The 19,038-nt window shown below is 50.7% G+C and overlaps 1 protein-coding gene across 3 annotated transcripts; it reads right to left on the bottom strand.

Moving 5' to 3' along the window:
- Positions 1-8,192: 8,192 nt before the first annotated feature.
- SLC22A17 (solute carrier family 22 member 17) lies at positions 8,193-18,776 on the bottom strand. Of its 3 annotated transcripts, none has more exons than XM_060175320.1 (10): positions 18,491-18,776; positions 17,867-18,352; positions 17,685-17,788; positions 14,634-14,788; positions 10,376-10,541; positions 10,095-10,240; positions 9,821-9,926; positions 9,402-9,673; positions 9,081-9,192; positions 8,193-8,779 (listed from the first exon to the last, which is right to left on the bottom strand). In XM_060175320.1, exons 1-10 carry the CDS (start codon positions 18,584-18,586, stop codon positions 8,491-8,493), a joined length of 1,932 nt encoding a protein of 643 aa, XP_060031303.1. In that variant the 5' UTR covers positions 18,587-18,776; the 3' UTR covers positions 8,193-8,490. The 3 variants fall into 3 exon arrangements, with proteins under 3 accessions (XP_060031303.1, XP_007536629.3, XP_007536637.3); XM_007536567.3 differs by having other exon boundaries at positions 17,867-18,355; positions 18,491-18,771; XM_007536575.3 differs by having other exon boundaries at positions 9,456-9,673; positions 17,867-18,355; positions 18,491-18,764.
- Between the last annotated feature and the right edge of the window lie 262 nt (positions 18,777-19,038).

Genomic DNA, 19,038 nt, shown 5'->3' with positions numbered 1-19,038 from the left:
TCAGAGAGAGAGACCAGAGCACTGCTCTGCTAAACCCTAACTTGTGTGGAGGGATTGAACCTGGGACTTTGGAGCCTCAGGCATGAAGGTCTTTGGCCATAATGCTATCTCTCCTACCTGACTTCAATGATCTTAGGTTAAAGAAATGGCTCTGTATCTGTGAGGGTTTTGATTTATTTACCAGAGCACCACTCAGCTCTGGCTTAAGGTGGTGTGGGGAGGATTGAACCTGGGACTTTGGAGCCTCAGGCATGAGAGTATCTTTGCATAACCATTATGCTATCTACCCCTCCCCATCCATGAGGCTTTATTTCACCTTGCAAATGGCTTTGTATTCTCAATTCTCTGGTCAGTTGTACTATTTCCTGTTTTATGTGTTGAGATTTGCGGGGTGGGGGGTCTATAATGGCAAAGTGCCTGGAAATCTTAACTGTGACAACCCTGGTGCCCGGCCCCATGCCAAGAATGCTGTCATTGATACTGCAGGTGTGTCATCTACCCACCAGGGGGCGCAACCTGGCTATTTTTTAAAAGCCCTATACATTGTCTTTGGAGGGTAACGTTTTTTAATTTTGTGTTTACTCAATTCTACTTAACAACTGACCTGTTAGAGAAGCTCCCTATCTTTTTTTTTTTTTAATTTTTTATTGGGGAATTAATGTTTTACATTCGACAGTAAATACAATAGTTGGTACATGCATAACATTCCCCAGTTTTCCACATCACAATACCAAGGTTGGTAATTAATCACTGGCATTTTCCATATATGTGAAATTCACTTATTTTATTTTCTATAATTATTTGATTTAACTTTATTTTATTTATTATTGGGTCCAGACAGTGGTGCACCAGGTTGAGCACGCATGTTAGCACGTTCAAGGAGCTGGGCTGAAGCTTCCGGTTCCCACGTGCAGGGGGGAAGGAGAAGCTCCCTATCTTTATTTTGGTGGACTTCGGGCACATCTCTGGGGTTAAATTTCCAGAGAGGTACTTATGCTGCTACAGGACAAGCGACTTAATTTCTGGGACACAGCCTGCTGTCTGATGAACTTCCCATTCCTGTTGTGTTTTACTGTATTGCTTGTATTGTTCTGCCTTGCTATGCCAATCTTGTCTATCAGAATTCTAAGGTACAAGTCAAAAAATTTTGCTTTTCTACTCAGAATGATTCAAGAGCCAAGTGTTATCTCTAGTACTTGATGGTTTTATAATTAAAATAATGGTACCCTTGTTTCTCCTTAGACTGCCAGTTCCTTAGGGGCATCAATTGTGCCTTCTGATGAGCTCAGTGCCCACCACTCAACAGGTGCCCAGCAGCTGTTACTTTACACTTGCAGCATTGCTTCACCACTTGTGAAACTTCTCCCCCAGTGCTGGTGGGGACCATGGGCTTGAACTATCTTTGACCTAATGATCACTGTCCTGAAAAGAATCATATTTCTCTTTTTTTAAAGAATATTTATTCCCTTTTGTTGCCCTGGTTGTTTTATTGTTGTAGTTTTTATTGTTATTGATGTCTTTGTTGTTGGATAGGACAGAGAGAAATGGAGAGAGGAGGGGAAGACAGAGAGGGAGAGAGAAAGATAGACACCTGCAGACCTGTTTCATTGCCTGTGAAGAGACTCCCCTACAGGTGGGGAGCTGGGGGCTCGAACTGGGATCCTTACTCCAGTCCTTGCGCTTTGTGCCACCTGTGTTTAACCCACCTGTGCTTAACCCACCAGATTCCCTAAGAATCATATTTCTTGGGGCTGGCTTGGTGGTGCACCTGGTTGAGCACACATGTTACAATGTGTAAGGACCTGGGTTTAATCCCCCCACTTCAGGGGGAAAGCTTTGTGAGTAGTGAAGCAGGGCTGCAGGTGTCTCTCTGTCTCTCCTCTCCATCTTCCTCTTCCCTCTCAATTTTTGGCTGTCTCTATCCAATAATGAAGATGATTTTTTTAAAAATCATTTCTTTTTTTTTTTTGGTCTAATTCTTGGGGCTTGGTGCCAACACTACAGATCCACCTGCAATGGCTCCTGGCAGCCATTTTCCCCCATTTATTTATTTATTTTCCATAATTTTACTCCATAGGACAGAGAAATTGAGAGGGGAAGGCAGATAAGACAAAGATAACCGGTTGTGTGGTAGTGCAGCGGGTTAAGCACACGTGGTGTGAAGCGCAAGGGCCAGCACCCGCATAAGGATCCCGGTTCCAGGCTCTGACTCCCCACCTGCAGGGGAGTCGCTTCACAAGCGGTGAACTAGGTCTGCAGGTGTCTATCTCTCCCCCTCTCTGTCTTCCCCTGTTCTCTCCATTTCTCTCTGTCCTATCCAACAACAATAACAACAACAATAACTACAACAATAAAACAAGGGCAACAAAAGGAAATGAATAAATATTTTTTAAAAATTTCAAATAAAGGGGCCAGGCAGTGGCGCACTTGATTAAGCGCATACATTTCAGTGCGCAAGGATCCAGGTTCAAGCCCCTAGTCCCCAGCTGGAGGGGGAAAGCTTCACGAGTGGTGAAGCAGGGCTGTAGGTGTCTCTCTGTCTCTCTCTGTCTATCTTCTCCTGTCAATTTCTCTGTTTTTATACAATAATAAATAAAACATTAAAAATATTTAAAATTTCAAATAAAAAACAAGAGAGAAAGATAACCACCTGCTCCACTGCTTGTGAAGTGTCCCTGCAGCAGGTGGGGAGTGGGGGCTCGAACCTGGGTCCTTCCAAATAGTACTATGTACACATAACCTGGAATGCCACCATCCGGCCCATATCTTCTCTTTATTCTCTCTCACTCTTTTTTTTTTAAATTTATTTCATATTGGGGAATTAATGTTTTACATTCAACAGTAAATACAATAGTTTGTACATGCATAACATTCCCCAGTTTCCCATTTAATAATACAACCCCCACTATGTCATTTATCATCCTTCATGGACCTGTATTCTCCCCACACACCCACCCCAGAGTCTTTTACTTTGGTGCGATATGCCCATTCCATTTCAGGTTCTACTTGTGTTTTCTTTTCTGATCTTGTTTTTCAACTTCTGCCTGAGAGTGAGATCATCCCATATTCATCCTTCTGTTTCTGACTTATTTCACTCAACATGATTTTTTCAAGGTCCATCCAAGATCGGCTGAAAACGGTGAAGTCACCATATTTTACAGCTGAGTGGTATTCCATTGTGTATATATACCACAACTTGCTCAGCCACTCATCTGTTGTTGGACACCTGGGTCTTTTTTTTTTTTTTTAATCAAAGCACTTATCAGCTCTGGTTTATGGTGATGTGGCGGATTGAACCTGAGACCTCAGAGCCTCAGGCATGAGAGTCTCTTTGCATAACCATTATGCTATCTTCTCTCTCCATCTCTCTCCCTCTCCCCACCTCCTAGTACTGCTGAGCTTTGGTTTAGTTTGAATCTAGGATATCAGAGACTCAAGTCTCTGCATGACCATTATGTTGTCTTCCCACCCTATTGTCTTTTCATTTTCTCTGTTTAATCCTCACCTGGTTTTAAAGGAAGTGGTATGAGGGGAAAAGTTGCTTTAATGGGCCTGGCAGTGAGGTACCTAGTAGTGTGCAGGTTCACACCTCTTGTCCCCTGCAAGTGTCTTTCTACTTTCCCTTAATTTCCATCTCTACAAAAAAAAAAAAAAGTGTGGTCTGAGAGGTGGCACAGTGGCTAAGGCACTAGGCTCTCAAGCATGAGGTCCTGAGTAGTCTTTCTTGCTTAATTGTCCAGAAATAGACAATCATGATCAAATACTGGAATTAATTTTTTTTTTGCCTCCAGGGTTATTACTGGGGCTCAGTGCCTGCACTATGAATCCACTGCTCCTGGAGTGGAGGCTATTTTCCACCTTTGTTGCACTTGTTTATTGTTGTTATTGCTGTTGCTGGGTAGAACAGAGAGAAATCAAGAGAGGAGGGGAAGACAGAAAGGGAGAGAGAGAGAAACAGACACCTGCAGACCTGCTTCACCACTTGTGAATTGACCCTCCTGCAGGTGGGGAGCTGGGGGCTTGAACCAGGATCCTTGTGCTTCACTTTATGTGCGCTTATCCCCCTGTACAACCGCCATGCCCCCCTATAAGTTATTAGAACAGATTTTATTTATTATTATTATTTTTAAAAAATATTTATTTTATTTATTTATTCCCTTTTGTTGCCCTTGTTGTTTTATTGTTGTAGTTATTACTGTTGTTGTCATTGTTGGATAGGACAGAGAGAAATGGAGAGAGGAGGGGAAGACAGAGAGGAGGAGAGAAAGATAGACACCTGTAGACCTGCTTCACCGCCTGTGAAGCGACCCCTCTGCAGGTGGGGAGCCGGGGGTTCCAACTATGATCATTAAATGGGTCATTGAGCAAAATAAGTCTTAAAGGAAAAAAAAAATCTGTTCTAAGGGCAGGAGTAGATGGCATAGTGGTTATACAAAGAGACACTTATGCCTGAGTCTCCAAAGTCCTAGGTTCAATGGCCTGCATCACCGTAAGCCAGAGCTGAGCAGTGCTCTGGTAAAAATAATAATAATAAGGGGAGTCGGGTGTAGCGCAGCGGGTTAAGCGCAGGTGGGGCAAAGCACAAGGACCGGCATAAGGATCCCGGTTCGAACCCCGGCTCCCCACCTGCAGGGGAGTCACTTCACAGGCGGTGAAGCAGGTCTGCAGGTGTCTATCTTTCTCTCCCCTTCTCTGTATTCCTCTTCTGTCTCCATTTATTTATTTTTTAAAAGATTTTATTTATATATGAGAAAGATAGGAGGAGAGAGAAAGAACCAGACATCATTCTGGCACATGTGCTGCCAGGGATCGAACTCAGGACCTCATGCTTGAGAGTCCAAAGCTTTACCACTGCGCCACCTCCCAGACTACTATTTACTTATTTTTTATTATTATCTATGTTTATTGGATAGAGACAGCCAGAAATTGAGAGGGTATAGGGAGACAGAGAGGGAGCGAGACACAGAAACACCTGCAGCCCTGCTTCACCACTTGTGAAGATTGCCCCCTGCAGGTGGGGACCAGTGGCTCAAACCGGGTCCTTGTGCATTGTAACAGGTGCCCTCAACCAGGTGCACCACCACCCAGCCCTTATTTATTTATTTAATTTATTTATTTACTGATTAGAGACAGCCTCGCTCTGAGGATGGATGGTCTGAGACTAACCCACTCCACTGGCGCTTGGCAGCCTCAGGGCCTGGTGGTGCTCGGCTCCCCTTGCAACCAGTTCGGGCATCAGGAGAACACCAAGAATGAAGAGATCTTGAATTCCCTCAAGTCTGTCTGACCTGGCAGCGGGTTAAGCCCAACTTAATGCTGTTTAAAAAGTGCAACATGTGGGGGTCAGGCGGTAGTGCAGCAGGTTAAGAGCATGTGACGCAAAGCGCAAGGACCTGTATAAGCATCTGGGTTCAAGCCCCGGGCTCCCCACCTGCAGGGGAGTCGCTTCACAGGCAGTGAAGCAGGTCTGCAGGTGAATGTCTTTCTCTCCCCCTCTCTGTCTTCCCCTCCTCTCTCCATTTCTCTCTGTCCTATCCAACAACGAACGACATCATCAACAACAATAATAACCACGACAAGGTTACAACAAGGGCAACAAAAGGGGGGAAAATGGCCTCCAAAAGCAGTGGATTCATGGTGCAGGCACTGAGCCCCAGCAATAACCCTGGAGTCAAAAAAAAAAAAGAAAGAAAGAAAGAAAGAAAGAAAGGTGTGACGTGCATGGTGCACCACGTTCTTTGCTTTCCTGCGGGAGGCCTGTCCGCCCCCGGCGACCAGCCACTTCACTCAGGACCGACCCCAAGTTCATTACCTGGTCGTTCGTGTGCTGCATCCGCTTCCCCACCACGGGCACTGAAGCTGACCTTGAAGCCCTGCTGGCCTGGGGGTCCAGCTGCGTGTAGGGCACCCGCCTCCCGCCGCCGCTGGGCCGCACAGCGCTGCCCTCCAGGGATTTCATCCAGGGCTGTGTTTCCTCTAAACCTGCATGGGGATTGCCTGGTAGCCAAGAAATCCCCCAGTGGATGCTGTTACTGCCCACCCCAGGCCGGGGCTCAAAAAAGTGCCAGGTGTCAAGAGAAAGAAAAAAATAAATAAATAAATAAATAAAGGGGAAAAAGAACACTGTAATGTTCACTCATTTTTTTTTTTTTTGCCTGCACTACGATTCCACTCATGTTGAGCACACATGTTACAATGTGAAAGGACCCAGGTTCGAGCCCCTGGTCCCCATCTGCATGGGGAAAGCAGAGCTGCAGGTGTCTGTCTCTCTCCCTGTGATGGCTATCTTTTTTCAATTATTGTTGTTGCTGTTGCTGTTGTTGGATAGGACAGAGAATAACTGAGAGAGGAGGGATAGATAGAGAGGGGAGAGAGGGCAGGGGAGATAATATAATGGTTATGCAAAAAATACTCTCATGCCCGTGGTCTGGGAGGTGGCACAGCAGATAAAGCACTGGATTCTCAAGCGTGAGGTCCCGAGTTCAATCCCTGGCAGCACATGTACCAGAGTAATGTCTGGTTCTTTCTCTCCTCCTATCTTTCACATGAATAAATAAATTCTATTAAAAAAACAAAAACTCTCATGCCTGAGGCTCCAAAGTCCCAGGTTCAGTCCCCTGTACCACCATAAACCAGAGCCAAGGAAAGATCTGGTAAAAAAAAATTTAAAAAAAAAAAAAGAAAAAGAAAAAAGAGGGGGAGAGAAAGACATTTGCAGACCTGCTTCACCGTTTGTGAAGCAATGGCCCCTGCAGGTGGGAAGTGGGGGCTAGAACCAAGATCCTTGCGTGGGTACTTGCTCTCATACAATGTGCACTTAGCCTGGTAACTACCGCCCAGGCCAGACAATCACTGTTTTTACCTGCACAGTATCCATTCTGATTTCTGCTAACAGCACTCAACTTTTGCTTCCCCTCTCCCCAGCTGTTGGAACTGGTGGGATGGAACATTATCGGTTCTTGTCAGGAGGTGGTCCAAAGCTGAGCCCCACTGGAGTCCATTCATCCAGCATGTTCTGTCAGTGACTGACTATGTATGGCTTCCTGAGTCAGGAGATCACCCTGGTTTCTAACCTCTCGTGCCTTGCTCAGCTTCTCCCTCCATCCTGTTAGCACCCCACCACATCCTTCTTTTTTTTTTTAATTAATTAATTACAGAGAGAAATCAAGATGGAAGGGAGAGGTTAATATAGGGAGAGAGAAAGGGAGACACCTGCAGCTTTGCTTTACTGCTTGTGAAGCTTTCCTCCTGCAGGTGGGGATTGGGGAGTTCGATCCCAGGCCCTTGTGCATAGTAGCGTTTATTACACAACCAGGTGTGCCACCAGCTGGCCCCTCACATCTTTTGCCCTCTCTCAGTGCCACCCGGGTTGTTGCTGGGGCTCGATGCCCAAACTATGAATCGACCACTCCTGGTGGCCATTTAGCTCCCTCTACTTCCTCTTCTTCTTCTTCTTTTTAAAAATTTTATTTATTTATTAATGAGAAAGATAGGAGAGAGAGAGAAAGAACCAGACATCACTGGTACATGTGCTGCTGGGGATTAAACTCAGGACCTCATACTTGAGAGTCTAGTGCCTTAGCCACTGCGCCACCTCCCGGACCATATATATATATATTTTTTATTCGATAGGATAGATAGAAACTGAGAGAGGAGAGGGAGAGAGCAAGACAAAGAGAGACACTTGTAGACCTGCTTCACCACTCATGAAGCTTCTCCCCTGCTGGTGAGGAGTGGGGGCTTGAACTTGAATCCTTGCACATGGTAGCCTCTGTGCTCAAGCAGGTACACCACTACCTGGCCCCACACCACATTCTTTTAATCAATTCCCTTGTTTTGGCCCAAGTCATTAGTCAGGCCCCCTTCCCTACCATTTAGGGCTTGCACCTAATGCCACTGCTATTGGACTTTATTTTTTTCATTTCAGAGAGAGAGAAAGAGAGAGAGAGAAAGACGCACCATAGCACCACTCACTGGTCACGAAACGCCCCTAGATGGTGTGCCTGATACTCCAAGTGGTGTCAGGTACCTGAGCAGTGTGAAGGGCGCACTCTGCCGTGCAAGCTGTCCTCCAGCTCTAGAATCAGTTTCTACCACTTGCAGCAATGACAACAATGAGATCTAAAGACAGGCTATTAGCTATTCTGGTTATCCTGACAAGACACCAACAGGGAGTGAAGCCGGGGCTGTGGTGTGCTCACTTATTCCAAATATCTTTATTGAAACAGAATGACAGAGCAAGAAAGGATGAGGTCTGGAAGCATGTCTCAGGGCACAGGATGGAGCCCAGACCGAGTGGTCACAGTATGGAGCTCTGCCCCTGGCCCCGGGCTCTGGCCAAGGAGATGAACAAGACGCTGGGAGGAGCCGGGAGTGGGGGCAGCCCTCTGAGCACTGGCTGGGGATGGCTGGCCGTGGTGCCGCTCAGCCTTCCTCAGTCCCCACTTCCTTTGCGGTGGCCAGCCTCCCGCCAGGATGCTCAGAGACCACTCAGAGGGCGGGATTGGGGGTGGCAAGCAGCGGGACGTGGTCGCAGCGGCTGGGGGGCGGCTGCCGTAGCAGGGAGGGCCGGCGGCACAGCTCCCCGTCCCGGAGCACCTCCGGCAGGAGCTTGCGCTTGGTCTCCGGCAGCAGCATGATGCTGAGGATGCACAGCAGGGCGCAGGCCGCCAGCACCACATGCTGCAGGAAGGCCCCGTGGCCCATGTGCAGGCGCTGGGCTGGGTCGCTCAGCCCTCCGAGCGCCCCCAGTGCCATGATCAAGCCCAGACCTCGGCCCCTATGACAGACAGATGGAGAAGGCACTCAGTCTGTAGAGGAGGGCCTGGCCCTCACCCTTCTCCAGCAACTTTCCCTCTTTTCATTGTATTTTTCTGAATGCTCTTACATTTCCTCACTTCAGGCAGAGAAATCACAGCCCTAGAGTTTCCCCCGTTACCACTGTGTCTCCATGGGGTGCTGAGGCTTGAACCTGGGCTGTGGCCGCCTTAAGGCCCTACCTGGTGAACTATTCTTCCAGCTCCAACTTACCCTTCTTTCAGCAGGTAGCCCGGCCCAGGCTGGCAGTCCCCTGTACTCACCGGACCGTGGTAGGGATGACCTCAGCAGCAAGCAGGGTGCTAAGGATGCCGGCGGCTTGGGAGGAGAAGAGGCCAAGGACAGAGAAAGTGGTGATGGCAGCCTCATTCAGATCTGCAGGACCAGGAAAGGGGTGTGAACAGAGGTGGGGAGCACAGGCTTGGCCCCGCCACTGGTCCCGCCCCCTGTTGTGGATCTAACTGGGTGGCTCTGGGCCCTCAGTCACTGATGGTGGTGGGGGTACAGGCTGGGTGTGTGGCTGGGGCAGGGTTGGGGGCGTCTGGGTGGGGCTGGCCCCCTCGTGGGAGGCCTGTGGGAGGCACCTCTGCTGGACTTCCTTGGCTGGGCCCACACCGTGGGGGAGGGAGGATGCTCACAGTCCCACAGGCCCAGCAGCACCAGAGACGCGATGCTGGTGAGCGTCATGGCAAGCAGCAGGATGCCCCGGCGGCCAAATCGGTCCACAGTGACGCCCAGGAAGACGCAAGCCAGGGCCGCTGTGCCGCTGGCCAGCAGGGAGCACAGGTAAAAGTCCGACGGGCTCCCTCCTCTGCCCACAGGCTGGTAGCAGTGGCGAATGGCGTGGGCAATAAAACTGTGACAAGGAGTGGGGACACAGGACTCACCACCCCAGCCCTGGATGCCCTCTGCAGGGCCCTCACGCCATCCCCCTTGAACCTCCCCAAACCCACGGTGGCCACCCCCCTCCCTGCCACTGGCCTGGCCCCAAATACAGGCTCACTTGGTGAAACCCAGGATAAGCAGATTTTTCCAGATGTTGCGGTAGTTGAGGAGAGAAGCAAAGGAAAAGGAGGACGTTGCCGGGAGAGGGCAGGTGTTCTCCAGTTCTTTGGGGGTTGGGGGGAGAGAAAAGAAGTTTGTTAGGAGAGAGGTAGAGATGAGAGCCCATGGTCCACCCTCATGGGTGACGGGGACCCTGGGAGAAGTCAGCACAGCTACAAGCATGCAGAGGGCATGATCTCAGGTGTGTTGTCAGCAGGGTCCCTGGCTCTTACCCTGCAGGGCCTCCTGCGCCTCCTCTCCCAGCATCTGCCCGTGGGGCCGGTTTCGCTCAGCCAGGATCCTCAGCACAGACTGGGCCTCCTCAATCTGCCGCTTCACTATCAGCCAGCGTGCCGACTCCAGAAACAGGCCAGGCCAACTGGGGGTAGAGGAGTGGAGGGTGAGTTGGAGTCAGGCTCCATGCCCTAGTGCCCAGTGGGAGGACCAAGGGGCTGAGGCTAGCGCTGGGCTGGAGGTAGGAATGGCTAGGCAACAGGTGGAGACAGACACTCACCCGTAAAACAAGAAGAGGATGCAAGGAGCAGTGATCAGCCGCTGCAGGAACCGCCAGTCCTTAGAGACAAGGGCCAGGCCCAGGAACAGGAAGTGCCCTCCCACCCCCACCAGCTCCCCTGCCAGGGCCACCCGCAGCCTCTGGGTTGGATCGCACAGCTCCAGGCCTGGAGATACAGAAGGGACAGGGAGGAGAGGCCAGGGAAGAGGAAGAGGAAGAGGAAGACAGAGCATGAAGTCAGATCCCCATCAAAGGCTGCAGTCCCTAGCCCTACAGACAGCACCCTGGACGGCCAGGAGGTGAGAGCCACCGCAGTGCTCTCTCTGCTCCTGCTTGCACGTGGGGGCTCCAGGGTCAGCGTCCTTGGTGGGTGTTCAGCCTTCCCTGTTTAGAGGCCCTTTCATACCTAACCCTGACTTCTCATTTGACCTTCATATCAACCCTTGTCCAAGGTCACTGGAGCACTGGGCTCTCTGAATTCGATCCCTGGCATTGCAGGTGCCAGAGTGCTATTCTGGTTCTCCCTCCCTCCCCTCCTCTCTCATGTTAATAAATAAACAAATCTTGGGGTACCAGGCAGCGGCACACTTGGTTAAGCACATACATTACAGTGCACAAGGGTCCACGTTCTAGCTCCTGGTCCCCACTTGCAGGGGGGAAGCTTCACAAGTGGTGTCTTTCCCTCTCTACCTCCTTCTCCCCTCTCAACTTCTCTTTCTATCCAATAATAAATAAAATTTAAAAATAAAAAAACTCCAATAGCAGGACAGGTGGTGGCACAGCCAGTTGTGCACACACATTTCCATGCTCAAGGCCCTGGGTTCAAGCCCCTGCTCTCAAACTGCAGTGCGGGTCCTGCTTCACGAGCAGTGAGGCAGGTCTGCAGCTGTCTATCTTTCTCCCTCTCTATCTCCCCTTCTTCTCAATTTCTCTGCCTTCTCAAACAAAATAGAAAGGGGGGGGAAAGGAGGGGGCCGGGCGGTAGTGCAGTGGGTGCAAAGCTCAAGGACCGGCGCAAGGATCCTGGTTCGAGCCCCTGGCTCCCCACCTGCAGGGGAGGTCTCTTTACAGGTGGTGAAGCAGGTCTGTAGGTGTCTGTTTTTCCCCCTCTGTCTTCCCTCCCCTCTTGATTTCTCTGTCCTATCCAACAACGATGACATCAATAGCAACAACAATAATAACTACAACAATAATAAAACAAGGCAACAAATGAAAAAAAAAAAAGGCAACCGATAGGAGCTGTGGATTTGTAGTGCTGGCACCGAGGGCCAGTACTAACCCTGGTGTCAATAAAAAAATTTTGGGGCCAGGTGGTGGTGCACCTGGTTAATGCACATGTATGTTATAATGTACAAGGACTGCGGTTCTGGGGTTCAAGCCCCTGACGCCCATCTGCAAGGGGAAAACTTCACAAGTTGGTGAAGCAGTGTTGCAGGTGTCTCACTGTCTCTCTCCCTATCTCCCCCTTCCTCTCAATTTCTGGCTGTCTTTATACAATAAATAAATAAAGATAATAAAGTGAAAAAAATCCAATAAAAGTAAGGCTTTATTTCCTAACAACAGTTAAGCCCAAGCTGCAGACAGGGCCTTCAGGATTACGGAGGAAGCTATGTGTGAAGGGAGACGAAGAGCCTCTCAAAGACGTGAGCAGAAAGGCAGTGGAGATTTTGGATAGCTGACATTTGGGGCATAAGCTGGGACTGAAAGGACCTTTACTGAGGTGCATTGCAGCCCGAGAGCTGGCACAAGGGACAGAGCACCGGACTTGCAAGCATGAGGTCACGGGTTCCATTCCCAGAATCTCATGTGTCATGGGTCAGAGTGAAGCTCTGGTTCTCTCTCTCATTAGTAGTAGGCTGTTTTTTTGTTTTTTTTTTTTGCCTCAAGAGTTATTGCTAGGGCTCAGTGCTGGCACTATGAATCCACTACTCCTGAAGGCCATTCCCCCCCCCCCTTTTTTATTGGACAGGACAGAGAGAAACTGAGAGAGGGAGGGGGAGACAGAGGAGAGAGACACCTGGAGAATGTGCTTCACTGCTTGTGAAGTAACCCCCCCCACAGGTGGGAACTGGGATCCTTGCGCAGTTCCTTGCATTTTGTACTATGTGTACTTAACCTGGTGTGCCACTGGCAGCCTGTTTTTCATTCATTAATTGATTGATTGATTGACTGATTGATTTTATCTCCAGGATTATTGCTGGGGCTCCATGTCTGCACTATGAATTTACTGCTCCCAGAGGCTATTTTTTCCCTTTTGTTGCCCTTGTTTATCATTGTCATTGTTATTATTATTATTGCTGTCATTATTGTTGGATAAGACAGCGAGAAATAGAGAGAGGAAGGGGAGACAGAAGGGGGAGAGAAAGACAGACACCTGCAGACCTGCTTCACAGCTTGTGAAGCGACTCCCCTGCCAGGGCTCAAACTGGGACCCGTGAGCTTTGCGCCACGTGTGCTTAAAACCCGCTGTGCTACCGCCCGGCCCCTAATGTTTTTATTTTTGGAGACAGAGTTAGAGAGCACACAACATTGAAGATGGGACCTGGACTTGAACCTGGGCATCATGCGTGACAGAGTAATGCCCTATCCAAGTAAGTTATTTAATTTATTTTTTAAAAAATATTTATTTATTTGAATATTTATTTATTTAGTCCTTTTTGTTGCCCTTGTTTTAGTGTTGTAGTTATTGACGTCGTTGTTGTTGGATAGGACAGAGAGAAATGGAGAGAGAAGGGCAAGACAGAGAGGAGAAAGACAGACAGACACCTGCAGACCTGCTTCACTGCCTGTGAAGCGACTCCCCTGCAGGTGGGGAGCTGGGGACTTGAACCGGGATCCCTACGCCGGTCCTTGTGCTTTGCACCACCTGTGTTTAACCCGCTGCGCTACTGCCCGACTCCTGTTATTTAATTTTTTTATATTTATTTATTTACTTCCTTTAATTGTCCTTGTTTTTTATTGTTGTAGTTATTATTGTCGTTATGATGTCTTTGTTGTTGGATAGGACAGAAATGGAGAGAAGAATGGAAGACAGAGAGGGCGAGAGAAAGATAGACACCTGCAGACTTGCTTCACCGCCTGTGAAGGGGCTGGAACCAGGTTCCTTACATCGGTCCTTGAGCTTTGTGCCACGTGTGCTTAACCCGCTGCGCCACCACCGGACTCCCGTTATTTAATTTCTTTTGGCATTTTCTCTTTATTTCCTTCTTTCTTTCTTTTTCTTTCCTAAATTTTAAAAAAATATTCATTCATTTCCTTTTGTTGCCGGCTGTTTTATTGTTGTAGCTACTGTTGTTATTGATGTCGTCGTTGTTGGATAGGACAGAGAGAAATGGAGAGAGGAGGGGTAGACAGAGACGGGGAGAGAAAGACAGACACCTGCAGACCTGCTTCACCGCCTGTGAAGCGACTCCCCTGCAGGTGGGGAGCGGGGGGCTCGAACCCAGATTCTTACGCCGGTCTTTGCGCTTTGTGCCACCTGCGCTTAACCAGCTGCACTACTGTCCGACTCCCTCTTTTCTTTCTTTCTTTCTTCCTTCCTTCCTTCCTTCCTTCCTTCCTTCCTTCCTTCCTTCCTTCCTTCCTCCCTCCCTCCCTCCCTCCCTCTCTCTCTCTTTCTCTCTCCCTCTCTCTCTCCCTCCTGCCCTGCCTCCTACCCTCCCTCCCTCCCTTATTATCTTTATTTATTTACTTGCTAGAGACAGCCAAAAATCAAGAGGGAAGGGGTGGTAAGAGAGGGAGTACATAGAGACACCTGCAACACTGCTTTATCAGTCATTAAGCTTTCCCCCTGTAGGTGGGGGCCAGGGCTCAAGCCCTGGTCTTTGCGTTCAACCAGGTGTGCCACCACCCAGCTTCTCCAAGTGAGTTATTTCATTGGTTTATAAATACAGTAATTTAAAAAATTGCCACCAGGGTTATCACTGCCTGAATGATGAATCCACAGCTCTTGGCAGACATTTTTCCCTCCCCTCTTTTATTTGATAAGACAGAGAGAAATTAAGAGGAGATAGGGAGATAGCGGGAGATAAGCAGAGAGACAACTGCAAAGCTTGTTTTTCCACTTATAAAGCTTCCCCCTGCAGGTGGAGAGCAGAGAGTCAACCCCCGGTCGATGTACATGGTGATGTGTTTGCACCACTGCCTGGCCCCCAGTACACCTTTTTCTTTCTTTAAAGAGATGGTATGAATGACCTGGGGACACAGCACCTGCTCCCCACTGAGGAAAGGACACATAGTAGGGACATATGCCACTCACGCATCAGGTAGACGCCAAGGTCAACACCAGCAAGTAGAAAGCCCAGGAGGAACCGCAGAGCCATGACGCCTGTGGAGGAACCTGCAGCAGCCCCTCCTACTCCACAGGGTCCCACCAAGCCCAAGGTCAGCAACACAATCCCTCGACGGCCAAACCTGTAAAGCAGGGAGGCATCTGGTCAACCAGACTCTGGGCAGGAAGAGTTGCAGGGTGGGGCCCAGATGCCCATTTCTTTGTTGGAAGTGAGAGGAGGCCTAGAAGCAAGAGCTGGGTTGAAACCAGGGGAGACAGGAAAGAATGGCGGCCATAGGTAAATGAGGTCTGGCTGTCTACATATGAGGCACTGGGATGTGGGCGTAGCTCATTAATTCTGGGGTGTGGGGTTATTACTGTTATTAGTTTTAGAAATAAGGGCATTTCCCTGTGGACTTGAGAGATTGTTAGAAATTTTTTTTTTTTAAATCTTTATTTACTAGATATTGATGAAATCGAGAAGAAAGGGGGTGATAGGGAGAGAGACACCTACAGCACTGCTTCATCACTCGTAAAGCTTTTCCCCTGCAGGTGGGGACCAGGGGCTTGAACCTGGGTCCTTGTGCATTGTAACATGTGCTCAGCCAGGTGTTCCACTACCCGGACCCTGACTTGAAAGTTCTTCAGAAGAGGGGATAGGTATTGCTTGGGGGGCTTACGGTCACTGATCCTTGGGGCAGATATACTAATAGCGGTAGGAGTGGGGTTTTCTTGCTTTGCATAGGTCAGAGTAGAAGTGGCCATTGATTTGTAGAGCTTTTTTTTTTTCTTTTGCCTCCAGGGTTATTGCCGGGGCTTGGTGCCCGCACCATGAATCCACTGCTCCCTTTTGTTGCCCTTGTTTTTTATCATTGTTGTGGTTATTACTATTGTTGTTGTTGTTGCTGTCATTGGATAGGACAGAGATAGAAGAGGGGAGACAGAGAGGGAGAGACAAAGATAGACACCTGCAGACCTGCTTCACTGCCTGTGAAGCAACTCCCCTGAAGGTGGGGAGTGGGGGGCTCGAACCGGGATTCTTACGCCGGTCCTTGTGCTTTGCGCCATGTGCGCTTAACCCGCTGCGCTGCTGCTCGACTCCCCTGTAGAGCTGTTGATCTCTGAAGGTTAAGCCACTGTCCATCTGTGCATGGGGATAGCATTGGTCAGTGAAGATGGACCGAGTGATTGTTCTTTTGTGGGATGAGGTCATCATTCCATGGGTTTGGAGCACTGGTCTATTCATTCATAGGGAAGACTGGAGGAATGGGAACACTTGAAATGACAGTGACTTACTGGACTGTAAGAATGCATAATCCCTAAACATGGAGGACTGGACAGTTCATACTGGGGGTGGAGCCACTGATTTATGTAATGGGAATTCTAGTCCAAGTGGGTAAAGCTACTGGTCAGTGGGGATAAACTTCCAAGTCTGGGGCGGGGGTGGGGGTGAGGGCACAATCTGGAGGGGCAGGGTGATAAGACTATGGCTCAGAGAGGATGTTCACTGATCATCAGTCAGTGGGGTCGCAGCTACTGGTCTTTTGAGGTTGCTGAGCTTTGGAGCTAAGATTATGGATCTGTGGGAATGGAGGCTAGGATCACTGGTCGCTGGGGAGGGGCACTGATCCCTGAGTAAAGTATCTGCTTGAGTGAGTGGGTGGGCTAACTGGTCACCAAACTGAGGCTAAGACTGCTGATTTTTTTGGAACTGTGACCATTATTCCATAGCAATGAGAATACTGCTCTGTGGAATGAGGTCACAGATGCTCAAAGGGTGGACTGCTGCTTATTTGTGGGCTTAGGACCATTTGTCACAGGGTGTGTGACTGTCGGATAGTGAAGTACTGATTTCAGGGAACTGACTTTTTTTTTTGCCTCCAGGGTTATCGCTAGGGCTTGATGCCAGCACCCACTGTTGCCGGTGGCCATTTTTTCCTTTTCTTTCCCATTTTATTCGATAGGACAAAGAGAAATTGAGAGGGGTGAGAGAGACAGAGAAAGAGAAAGATAGACAGATATCTGCAGATGTGCTTCACCGCTTGTGGAGTGTCCCCGCTGCAAGTGGGAAGCAGGGGCTCAAACCTGGATCCTTGCGCTTACTCAGGTGGGCCACCACCCAGCCCCGGGAACTGATTATTAAATGATAAGACTGCCTCTGATTTCTGGTAACCAAGAGGTTAATCTCATCTGGATGGGACTGAGGACAGTGAGAGAGATGGAGCACCTGGGAGTGGGAATGATGTTGACATGCAGAGGAGATGGGGTTTCTGATCTGTGGAAAGAGCTTTTGCTTGGTGAGGGTGGGCTGTGGCTCTCTGTAATGAGACCACTGATTCATGGCAATGATTCTTTTCATTTGGCCTGCAAGGATCTGAGTGCACAGAGGTGCCATGAGAATCACTATTTATCTCCAAGGGGTGTGAATGTGGTCACAGATCCATAGAGCTGGATCCGTGTTTTTTTTTTTTTTTTTCTTCTTTTCCTCCAGGGCTTTGCCGGGACTCCAGCCCTGTGAGATTCTACCACTTTGAGCACTTTAAAATTTACTGGCTGTTTAGGACTATGGGTTATAGGAATGAGAGGAATGAGGATATTTGTCTTTGTTGGTAGTTGTTGAATTTGGGGGGGAGCGACAACACCTCAGCGATGAGGTCGTCTGGAGACTTGACACTGAGGTCTGCTGGAATGAGGCTGTTGATATACTGACCTCTAGGAATAAGACCACTGAAACTGTTAGTGAGAGGAGTCTATTGACATGTGAAGATGGTGAGGGCGATGGAGATGGTAAGTGGTGACGTCACAGACAGGGACAACTAAGGGAGATAGGACTTGTGGAGTGAGGGTCTTTGTTCAGCCTGTGTGGGAGGGGGCCAGTGATGCTCTCAGTGAAGCTGAGAGGGGGCAGGGCTGCGTATCACTCAGCGGAGTTAAGTCTAGAGGGGCACAGGGTCCAGCAGCTGTCTTCCTCCTGGAATGTGGAATGCCTGGGGCCACCCTCCCTGGGGACTCCCACCTCTCCACCCCCGCAGCTCTCACCTGTCAGCCGGGTAGCCCAAGAACAGGTAGCCAGAGGCAAAGCCCAAGATGAACAGAATCTGCTCCAGGATCACCTGCCAGCCCAGGTCACACACCAGATCCCACTGCAAGGGGCGGGTGGGAGTCAGGCCTGCGGCTGTCTCGGCCGCCCCCAGCCCCCGGGCGCCCCCAGGCCGCCTCACCTGGCCGATGGCGTTGGTGGTGAGCACCGGCAGACCGTTGTAGTCCCAGTCCTTGAGGCAGTGGTTGAAGTCCGGCGGGGCGAAGCCGCTGCACGCGGGGTCCGAGCTGGTGGCCACCAGGGCCGCGCTGGCCACGCCGACGCCGCTGGAGTTGGGGGGCTGCTCCCTGCCGGACGCATTGGGGGGGAGGCCCCCATAGTGGCAGTGCAGGGGGGGCGCCAGCGTGAAGATAGGGTCGGAGGCCATGCCCAGCGCCACGAAGAGCATGGGCAGGCAGCAGAGGCCGAGCTGCAGCTGCTGGCCGCCGCCCAGCGCCCCCACCTGGGCGAGCAGCGCCTCAAAGCTCAGGGGCCCGGGGGGCACGGCCAGCGACAGGCTGCTGCCCAGGCCGCCGCCGCCCGCGTCGCGCCCCCACTCCCGCTCCCGCGGGCGCTCCAGCTCCCCCTGCAGCTGCTCGGCGGGCACCGCGTCTCCGAGGGTCCCGACCTGCTGTGGGAAGGGGCGGGAAGGTGGGGGGGTGAGGCGAGGGCGCCCCGACAAGGGCGGAGGGCGGCGCGGCGCGCGGTCAAGGGCGAGGACGCGGGGAGGGGCGCGGGACGCAGCACCCTTGGGGCCCGCACTTACTCCGTTGGGGTTGGGGGCGACCTCCACGGTGCTGTCCATCTTGTTGCCGCCCCCGCCGCTGGGCTCGGGGGTGCCGGTGGCCACCCTGGGGGCCATCTCGCCGGGCTCAGGGGCCCTCCCGGCCGGCCCGCAAAGGACGCGGTGCGCTCTGGGCTCCCGCACAGCAGCGCCCACGGAACCCGCGCTGCAGCGCCGCAGCCGCCGCGCCTCGGTCTGCGCTCGCCGCGGCTCTGCCCTCCCCTTCCTCCAGACTCTCCTCCCCTTCCCGCGTCACCAGAACCTTCGGTCCCGGCTTCGTCGGGGGAGGGGGAGAAGGATGGGAGAGGGAGGGGATGGGGCGCAGGCTCTGCTCCTTGGTTCTGCGGGCCATTGCGGTAAAAACCGGGGAAAAGCTGAAGGATAGCCCCGGCAGACGCCACTTTCCTCCTTTGCTTTCAGTTCACCAACCATCCACCATCCCTTCCTTCTAGTCATGCTCCGTCTCTCCTTTCCTTACATCCACCTATCCATCCATCAGTTCTTCCTTCCATCTGTCCTTCTGTTCATCC

Source organism: Erinaceus europaeus, chromosome 16 (assembly GCF_950295315.1).
Source record: "Erinaceus europaeus chromosome 16, mEriEur2.1, whole genome shotgun sequence".
Lineage (NCBI taxonomy): Eukaryota > Metazoa > Chordata > Mammalia > Eulipotyphla > Erinaceidae > Erinaceus > Erinaceus europaeus.
This window is presented reverse-complemented; position numbering and strand designations above follow the sequence as displayed.

Bases quoted from the DNA above. Each gene is read 5' to 3' on its own strand.
- SLC22A17 (XM_007536567.3), bottom strand. From the start codon at position 18,586: ATGGCCCCCAGGGTGGCCACCGGCACCCCCGAGCCCAGCGGCGGGGGC. The intron at 10,542-14,633 runs GTGAGTGGCATA...CTGTATCTCCAG, and splicing joins CCTTGGCGTCTACCTGATGC to GCCTGGAGCTGTGCGATCCA. The intron at 8,780-9,080 runs GTGAGTACAGGG...TGTCTGTCATAG, and splicing joins GTCATCCCTACCACGGTCCG to GGGCCGAGGTCTGGGCTTGA.